The 9,684-nt window shown below is 39.3% G+C and overlaps 2 protein-coding genes across 4 annotated transcripts in view; both read right to left on the bottom strand.

The window, feature by feature from the left end:
• Window positions 1-159: 159 nt before the first annotated feature.
• Window positions 160-1,471, bottom strand: LOC147817130 (apolipoprotein B-100-like). Its single transcript, XM_087171664.1, has 3 exons — window positions 1,260-1,471; window positions 1,049-1,160; window positions 160-631 (listed from the first exon to the last, which is right to left on the bottom strand). The coding sequence occupies exons 1-3, from the start codon at window positions 1,447-1,449 to the stop codon at window positions 433-435; spliced, it is 501 nt and encodes a 166-aa protein (XP_087027790.1). The 5' UTR covers window positions 1,450-1,471; the 3' UTR covers window positions 160-432.
• A 349-nt stretch (window positions 1,472-1,820) lies between these two features.
• apoba (apolipoprotein Ba) overlaps window positions 1,821-9,684 on the bottom strand; it is a 35,441-nt gene continuing 27,577 nt past the window's right edge. For all 3 annotated transcript variants that reach the window (XM_023397836.2, XM_087171662.1, XM_087171663.1), the window contains one exon: window positions 1,821-9,528. In XM_023397836.2, the coding sequence (XP_023253604.1) occupies window positions 2,432-9,528 (7,097 nt within the window). In that variant the 3' untranslated portion in view covers window positions 1,821-2,431. The remainder of the gene's footprint in view (window positions 9,529-9,684) is intronic.

Genomic DNA, 9,684 nt, shown 5'->3' with positions numbered 1-9,684 from the left:
ACATGTGTGTCATATTCTAACCTTCACTTGGGTTGACCTACACACGATCTTTCTCTCTCGCTGTCTCTCTTTCTCTCTATCGCACACACACACCCTAAACATCTTATTTACTCCCAACTAAATGCCAGCTTAATGCACACTACAGATTTGCTCATAGCCTCATCTGATCGGTTAATCATTCTTTTATTTTTCATCAAGGGATGCCAACTCCGACCTGGCCTCCTCGAGACATGACATTATCCTACAAATGGTGTTTATAGCTCACAGCCACTGTAGTTTCACCACACATCACACCAGCACAGAATATTTACAGATTCTGAATGTTTTTTATCAAAATGACAACTACAGTCTGAAAAACAGGGGAAGCTTGGCTTCTCTTGGCCTCTGGGAGAAAAATGTTTGCTGTTGACAACAATATGCAAATTAAAGAGCCTAATGAGTTACCAGGTAGTGATTGAACAGTTTTCCATACAGCTGTGATGGAGATCTTTGCTGAAAATGCAAGCCAAGGAAACCAGTTGATGGAGAAGACATAGTTGCAGTGATGCCATATTTGTGGGAAGCAAAGCGGAAGCTCACATCAGTAAATTTTTGGCTGGTGATGTCAGCAGTAAGAGTATGATTAGACTCCCTGTAAAACAGAGAAACAGGTAGTAGTTTCTAGTGAACATTTGGTCAACCCATAAATGAGAACTCTTTTGAGAACTGCTGAAATAGGCAGAAAATTAGCATGTTGGGTAAAAAAACATAACAAAAAAAACAAAACATTGAATAAAATACATTGTATGAAAATACAGTAATGACAACTGAGTAGTCATGGGTTGGAACGTCAGCATGTAGACAGGTGTTTCAGCTAGTGTGATCCCATTGCACGATGGTCTGTAGTTATTTCATAATACTGAGTAGTTACACACTTTTCACCTTTTCTTTCTCCTTTTTCACAACCTTGTCTTTCTCTTACAGTTGGAAATTGGCTTTCACAGAGGTTTAATAAAGCAAATAAACCTAGATTTCCAATCTTATCAACAACTATACTGTATACACTTACCTCAGGTTTTGTGCCAAACCATGTTGCAAGTTGACATTTACATCATTATTTATCAAGTTGCATTTCCCATTTAGATTGATTACTCCATTATCAAATCCAAGGGTCGCACTGGCTGAGGACATATGCAAAATAAAATATTATATATAACTTTGCATGGATTTAGTAATTTACAGAAAATTGTCTTATCAAATAGAGTGTGGGCCAGTCTTACCAGAGAGGTCATATTCCAAGAAGATCATGGTAGAAGTGCAGATGGAATTCAGCGTAGTCACGAGGCTAGAGTCCTTTTTCTCCAGGTTGGCAGTTGTTGACACGTTATAAATAGGGGAGGAGACATTAAGAATGGCACTGAGGGCACCAAAAACTGGGATAAACACACCAAAAGGCAGATGTAGGGCCATTTCAGGGATTTCAAATGTTTGCTCTGAAAGGAGGCTGGTTGGAAGTTCAAAGTTCAAAATCTGGCTTGTGTTTTCATTAAGACTGATGGTGTGCTCTCTAATAGTAAAAGTTTTTGGCGGTGTGAAAGATGAAACTGTGATTTCATACTGTGGCATCTTGAATGAAAGGAATGACATTTTCCCCTGTAGATACTCTGTATTAATATCATAACTCGGCACTGACATTATTGGCAAACCAGGCAGCATAATGTCATAGGCTTTGGTTGTGATCACTTTAGGGATGTGAAGGTTCTTTGGATCAATTGTAAAGTGTCAGGTTTATACCACCTAAGACATTTAATACTGAAACACAGAAGAGAAAGACAAGGGCGTTATTTCTTACTCGCGAGGAGAACGGACAGAGATTTGCTCAGTTACAATCTCCAAACCCGCTCTGAGCAAACTCCATCGTCTCCTCTCTTTTTATTATCACACAAGGCATTCCAAACATTCTTCCAGCAGCAAGACATTGCTTATCTTAAAGGCCTGAAGGTCATACCAAGTGTAACATAAAGGATGTCAAAGGTAATACAAAGTAATACAAAGGATAACATAATACAATGAGTGAATATAATCAATGAACATAATGAATGAATATGATGTGTGAATATGATATGGGGTGATTGTGATACATGGTATAAATGTTTATTTCATGGTATAGAAGTAGAACAGACTGATCCCAGTCTGTTCTGTACAACGCTCTTGCCAGCCTGTGGTCCTCTCCACCACCTGCATCCTGTAAAACACTTCATTACGAAAACAACTACATATATGGTTAGGGCAGTAAAACATGTTAAAGACACGTTAAAGATAAGACACACACTTACTTCAATAAATCAGAGCGTGTTCATGTTAAGGGCAAGGTACAGACTAACCACATATATGATCTGAACAGCAAGGCAGAAATGTTCTATTATCAAATATGAGATAACTATATATACAATTATTCCAACATAAAGGGTTCCACATGCAAGTTGGTAAATGGCAAATTAAAGGCTGGAATAGAGATTACAGGGGGAAGAGTGAGATGATCAGGAACATCAACATTTTCAAATCGCATGTCCATGTTCCTTATGAAATGTGGAATTTCCTCTATCCAAGAAGGCATGGCAATGGAAATTTCAGGGATGCTAAACGTTATTCCATTTTCAAATAGTTTAGATGGTATTGCATACTGCTGGCCATCCATGGCCTTTGTGTACAGAATGCTGTAAGATATGTTAAGGAATTGTAAGTTGTCCATGTTTGTGACCTGATCAAACTTGAACACATCCCACAGGGTCTTCTGATATACAGGAAGCCTAACAGCCTTCAAGAAGGCTAGGTGGCCCTCCACTGATCCAGTCAAATCCATGCATACTTGAGATTCATCGTTGGACATGAACAAATCACAAGCATGGATGAGAGATGCCAGTTGTTCCTTACCACTCCATGTGATAGACTGCTTATCTGAGGTGATTGCAAGGTTGATGCTCTGAATGAGTCCAGCGTGACCCAAACTACTTGGCTGACTTCCATCAATGTTCAATGTAGTCTTGAAGGTTGTTAAAGGAACAAAATCTAGTTCTCCTTTAATAAAGTGCCTTCCATTTGTGTTGAAAGATGCTGAATCAATATTGTTATTGCTCGTGTAATGAACTGTTGCAAAGATACGCCGCAAGGAAACCTCAAGATCCAAGTTCTTATTCAAGTCAAACTGAAGGATTTTATTGTTTGAGCTTCGTTTTTGTTTCTCTTGTTTGGTAATGTTTGAGTTTAAGAAAGTCCTGACAGTTGAACGCAGGAGATTGGCATTAAGGCAGAAACTGGCCTCATTCTCTAGATCTCCAGAAAAGTGACAACCTCCCATTATAATTATATCTGACTTTCCTTGGGTAGAGGTCTCCAGTGACACATGGGAAAGTGCTTCCAGTGCCATGTTTATATCAAGGTTTCCTTTGCCTACAGACTCAATCAGAGGAATGTTAAACATGTATTTTATCTTTTTCTTGGAAACAACATTTAGCTTGGTCTTGGTATTTCCGATGAGCTCCTGATTCAATTCTAGACTGAGGAACGGTAGACTGACTTTTGCAGTGTTAGATACAGAACTTTCCATGCTCCTTTTGTTGATGCTAACAGCAGATTCATGGTTTGCTTCCACATTGTTATGCTCCACGGACACAGTGGTAGCCAGTTTTATTCCTCTCTTCCTTGTCAAACTAGTGGTGCCATCAATTTCTGCATTTAAAATGTCAAACACAGATGTTGAGGAAGCACCAAACCGAGCCACAATGTCAGACTGGTTGTAAAGGCCAGCATTAGCACTTAAGGTAATCACAGTGGATTTGAAGGAGAAGTCACAAGTTAAGTTACCCATGGCTGGAATCACAATGTTGTTCTGAATGGCTGGTAGTGTTAAATTGGGCAGCTTTATTTCACTTAAAGTTTCTGGAACATGGATGACGGGTAATTGGAAAGATGGTACCACAAGGGTATAGGATGGCACGGAGAAACCAAGTGCTGGAACTTTGAACCTTGGTGTACTGACCTCTTTAGGAACAAAATAGCTAAAAGCTGGCATCTCAGCCCTGAAAGCAGAAATGTCAATATTCAGTATTGGTATTTTGTATCCAGGGACAGTGAAGATTCTAGGAGGCAAGCTAGAAGTGTCAGTATTGTGTTTGATATACTGTGACTTTGCTTGGTTGTACGAATCCTTTATTAGTGCCACTACTCTGTCTCTATATTGTTCAAAATGATCCTGGATTATGTTAGCATTGCCACTGATTGCATTGTAGATCAGTTCAAGGTGTAATTCATTGTTGTGCATATCAGGATTTTTATAGTAATGAAGCTTCAGATACATATCAAATGATTGTTGAGGAGTGGTAAGCAAGGTTTTGAGTCCAGCCTGCTCCCATAGAGAGATATGTCTGACAGCAGGTGTTTTCATTTCAATATAAGGTACAGTTATCTCTGGGAAAGAGACAGGAACAGTCAGAAAGTCCAGATTAGCCTCTACATTAGCTGATGTGTGAAAGAAGATGTCCATTTCATTGTTTGCGGCTGTGAAGTTGTGATTGTATTTGTACTGGTTGAATCTTGCCAAAGCAAACCAACATGCATGTTGCTTCTCAGAGTTCAGTGAGACTCCATAATCATTTAGGAGATCCACCTTACCAGTGAGTTTCAGGGGGAGGAAAATCTTTGAGTTTACTTGGTTCTTAACATTGAGCACAATCTCAAATGGATGCGCCATGAATTCCAAAGAGTTTGACATGGAGCCAATCAGACTTCCACTGAATTCAGCATCATGAGAAGCTGTCAGTGCAACTTTCAAGTCCCCAATACGTGTCTGCCCATTTAAAATCATAACACTCTTCTTGATGGATGGAACTTCAGTTTCACATCTTGCCTCAACAGTAATATGGCTTAAGATAACTGATTCAGCAGTCAGTGTTTGCTTCAATTTCAAAGCCTGACAGTCTGATTCTCCAACAAAAATTAACTTGGCAGTGCTAAGATTGAGGTTGAAATCCACATTGCTTGTGTGTGTACCTCCATCAGAGTAGTCTTTTATGGACCACTTTCCATTACCAGTAGTTTGACCAGTAACAGTAATTGTTCCAGATTCCATTGTGGCTGCTATATTCTGTTTCATTGATGCCTGACTTGAAGTTTCAATTGATGCAATGTCCAAATTGTGATTGTAGGCTGTGTCTATGGATGCAGAGATTTTACCCTTTAGTGTAAGTGCCATATTGTTGTCCAAGTGTGCTGTGTACATTTGGGTTGTGGCCTTGGTAGTTGTCTTGGCAGAAGCCTCAACAGAAGAGCCTGTCAGTGTTAAAAATCCTTCATGATCAATGGAGAAGGCCATATGTTCAGCTTTCACTGTTCCTGTGAATAGCAACTTCTTCATTCTGGGAGCTCCCAACTGAGCCATGGCTTCAAAGGTGTATTTAAGGGGCTCAAAAGGTGATTGGACATGAGAAACAATGGTGGCTGTAAACTGTGGGTTTTTTTGTGTTGATGTTGAGTTCTCAATCTTCCCTGCGGTTACAAGGGTGTACTGTGGGAAGTTGATTCTAAATTCTCCATGGAATTTACCAAAAATTGGGATACAAATGTCATTGGGAACCTCAGGCAATTTGATCTCTGGAATTGGAAGCACTGTGATTCTAAACTCTTTCAGATTTAATTTGGGGATGTTGATGGCCGGAAATGTTATTTCTGAAAGAGTTATTTCTGGGAAGGTGAGATCTGGTAGTTCTGAAAGGTAGAGAACTTTTAGGTCACCAAAGATTTCCTCCGGGTCCGGCATTTTGATCTTAAATTCTTTGATGTCATCTATGATTGCAACTATCTTTGCTTTGATCTCATCAAAGTCTATGGTAAAGGCAGGAATTGTGTAGAAGTAGAAAATGGTGAACTCAGGGACTGAAATTCGAGCTGGGATGCTGATCTCCTGCAGTTTGTTCAGGTTGACGCTAAATGCTGCAATGACAAGGTCAGTGAAAGGTACGGTAAAAGTGCCAACTTTGATATCCGGTCTTTTCAGTGCACCGAGAGCTCCATCAACAGTTTGCTTCATCTGGGTGATAATCTTGCTGTCCTTCACCACTTTTCTAATTGTCTGTATCAATCGGTTAAATTGCACAGAAATGTAGGCCACCATATTACTGTAGGATTCAATTGCTCTTTGGATGTGAATGTGGATTTCATTTCTGATATCCATGTCGATGATTCTTTGTCTTATGTCCTCAAGGATATCCTGCACTTTCATCTTAATGTCATTGTAAAACGTAGTGTCGATCACATTTTTCAGTTTCTTTAGAGCATCTGCCACCTTTGTGTTTTTGAGCTCATCTAAATATGTGATGATGGAGCTTTGGATCTCTCTAAAAAAATCTCTAACAGCCTCAATTTTTTGCACTATTTCATATGACTTAATCTGCTTATTAATATAGTTTGTTAGTTCAGCAATATTCTCATTGGTCCTATCTACAAATTTACTGTAGTCAAATTCCTTCATTAACTTCAACATTGAAGAAATTTGTTCATTAAGGTCATCAATACTTTTCTTAAAGTCAGTTCCTTTGAGCTGGTTTGTCACACTGTGCAGAAATTGCATAGTTTTACCATAAAAAAATTCAAAGTTGATTGATTGCAGTGCACCTACCACTGACTGCACAGTCTCTTCAATTTTTAATTCCTTAATGAGAATAATTATCTGATCCATTAATTCTTTAAGTTTATCATCAAGCTTGTATTTCAAAAGTAGATCCTTATTGTAGGAATACACAGCATTAAGTTTGTTGGGAATTTCATATTCATCAATCCAATTGACAATGACATCATTCATAGATTCTATCACTTTTGCTATCTCCAAAGAGGGGATTTTATATGATAGCTGCTCAACATGAATGGCTAAATCAAATGAGAGAAGGTAATCCTTTACGTCGTTGAAAAATATGTCAATGTCAAAGTTCTCAATGGCCTGTTTTATTAAAGACAAGTTGTCTCTGATTTTGTCCAATATTCTATATTTAGAATCAAGCTCACACAACCATGCTGTACTGCATTCTGTGAACTTCTGTAAGTGAATCTGTCTGATGATGTCCTCAATGACATGAAGTGCTTTCACAAATGACTGCTTGATTTCATATTTCTCATCAAAGGCCCGAAGCTGATTTCCCGTCTTTGAAAGTATATTTGTTATCTTGACGGTAAGGTGTCCTGCCTTAAGATATTTTTTGATTGTAAGGATGATGTCTCTAATTTTGGTTGCAACATCCATCACTATATTTTCCAAGTTCTTGCTCAAGTTGTTCATCACAAGCTCCAAATCATCAATTGTTACAGCAAACTCACCAATCAAATAATCAAATTTTGCTTTTAGTTGATTCACGTTGTTCTCCAAGTCTATGTCTTGCATGAAGTTGCTTACCTGCACTTGTAGAAAATCTAACTTGGTTCTAAAGTCAGCGATTTGCTTATTAATATCTAAATTGTTGATGGACTGTTGGAGTGATTCTAAGGCTTTTACAAGTGTGTTCCTGAGTTCCTCAAAAGCAGCAGGAAGGCTCTCAATGAATGGGATCTTAATGATATGAGAGTCACTGTTCTTATCATACTTGAGGAAACCAGCCATACTGAATTCTTGTAATTCTGGTACTGATCTCCATTCTTTGCTTAATTTGCTGAAAATGTCTGTTAAGATTGCTCCTGAAAACTCAAATCCAATCTTCTCAGGATTATTGTAAGTATGGATGTCTTGGTTATAAGCATGGTCGTTCAGTATAGATCTTACTGTCCAGGTCAGATGTTGGTCACTTGGTGCCAGGAGGCCATCACATTTGTTGTCTACATTAATGGAAGCCTCCCAACTTGGAAGCTTATGTGTGGTTGATACCCGGCTGTCATGTGAGTACGCAAAAGCCAGCGGCTCAGCTTTGACCAACAACTTGTTGTACAGCTGTCCTTTGTGCTTCCCGCATAGATTGACTTCTCCCTCACTATTGACAAGAGCATCAATAGTGAAGCTGAAAGGCAGTGCCATGGTGCGAATGGTGCTATCAAAATGAAGAGGCTCAGACTTTAGTTGTGCTTCACAGTTTGTTGTGGAGGAAAGTCCAGCAAACTGAAGTTCACAGTTGTGACTTAGCTTGGCGCCAAATACATCTCCAGACATGTTGTATTTCATTGTACCAGCCATATCATCGTAGGTGAGTTCATAGGTATGTATGATGTGTTCATACACATGTTCTTCTCCATAAGCTACCTTCATGCTCCCACTAAGATCCACCTTAAGTGGCTTAAGCGTCATATGACCGTTATTGTTCAAACTGATATCATGGAATTTGAGGTCATTTGTCATATAAAGTGACATAACAAATGGCTTCATATCAACATTGGTATCTTGCTTGTAGTAAATATCTTCACAGATGAAGTTGTTAGTTTTGGAGTGGAGAGCTAGGGTCCACAGAGTGAGTGTAAGTGTGTGGCTATTTTCTGTTTTCATCTGCTTCAGTGTTCCCATGGTATTACTAGTAAAGGTCAGAGCTCTATGGTTCAGTGCAATGTTTATGTTGTTTCTTGTGGTTGCATTATATGCATGGCCCTTGAAGACACCATACAAAGAGGCTTCTGCAGCTGTGACTTTACCCTCAATGTTCAGCTCTCCTCGGCTCTCTTCAGCTATCGCTTTGGTCATGGAGGACATAGATGCACCATTGTTGTCAATGGCGCCATTGAAGATATTCTCCACTGTTACAGAGCTGCACAAAATACTGTTGATTCCACTTGTGGTCAGACCATTTCTGCCAACCATTACAGAAGCTTTGTGCAATCCACGACCTGTATCAAAGGTAAGGGAAGCCTCAGAGTTTAGCTCAAGCCCATTTGAATCCAGGGATCCTGTTATAAGTGAGTATGCCCTGTTTGCATCATCATCTGCTTGTGACTCAATTGTGAGGATGGCCATATGGCTGGAGACACCAAGCTCAACTTTGTTATTGAGTGCTTTGCCCATGCCTGTGGCTATAGCATGGCATTTTAGAGTCAGTTTTGCATCTTTATATTTGAGCTCTGCTACATGCTTGAGGATGTCTCTCTGGGCATTGGTTTTGGACACAATGTTCAACTCAGAGTTTGTATAAACTCCATGGATCATGTTGTGAACTTGGATGAATGGTGAGTCAAAGTGCAGGGTGGACTCTCCTCTTCCCACTTGATCTAGTGGATGTAGATTGTAACTATGGGTGAAAGAGGTATTGGTGTAGAATGAACCTATATTAAACAATCCATTCATAGTGCCATCTCCTGAGACTTCATTTGAATTTAGGGTGGACGTTGACTGGGCAGAGTAATAGATCGAGGCCTGCAGGCCTACTGGACTAGAGGCTTCAAGCTTATAATTGGCTTTTGCATTCAGTTTGTCTGTTACCCTTAATGTTTCTAAGACACTGAAGCTTGTGTCAATGAAGCTATGGCTGAAGGAACTGTTCAGAAGATACTTGAGATTATCATCAGCATTTCCTGACATCATTGCAGTTCCTTGACAGACAAAAAGAAATTATAGCATTATTAGTATCTGTAATAGCACAGGCAAAGATGAAGAATAAGCTCTGAACACATGCTTTATGTTGACTTGTTAGTTGCTGCACCTCATTAAAAGCTCTTGCTAGAACTCTTGCTATGTGCTCCGAAACA

Source organism: Seriola lalandi, unplaced genomic scaffold (genome assembly GCF_002814215.2).
Source record: "Seriola lalandi dorsalis isolate HSWRI2012SDOR001 ecotype SW California unplaced genomic scaffold, Sedor1 jcf7180002054939, whole genome shotgun sequence".
NCBI classification, from domain to species: domain Eukaryota; kingdom Metazoa; phylum Chordata; class Actinopteri; order Carangiformes; family Carangidae; genus Seriola; species Seriola lalandi.
The sequence above is the reverse complement of the archived record's forward strand: the minus strand, read 5'-3'. Positions and strand labels throughout refer to the sequence as shown.

Excerpts from the sequence above, each read along its gene's own strand:
- LOC147817130 (XM_087171664.1), bottom strand. The coding sequence starts at position 1,449 with ATGGCCCTACATCTGCCTTTTGGTGTGTTTATCCCAGTTTTTGGTGCC. Across the intron at positions 1,161-1,259 it reads CTTGGAATATGACCTCTCTG|CCAGTGCGACCCTTGGATTT; the intron begins GTAAGACTGGCC and ends ATATGTCCTCAG. Across the intron at positions 632-1,048 it reads GGTTTGGCACAAAACCTGAG|GGAGTCTAATCATACTCTTA; the intron begins GTAAGTGTATAC and ends TCTGTTTTACAG.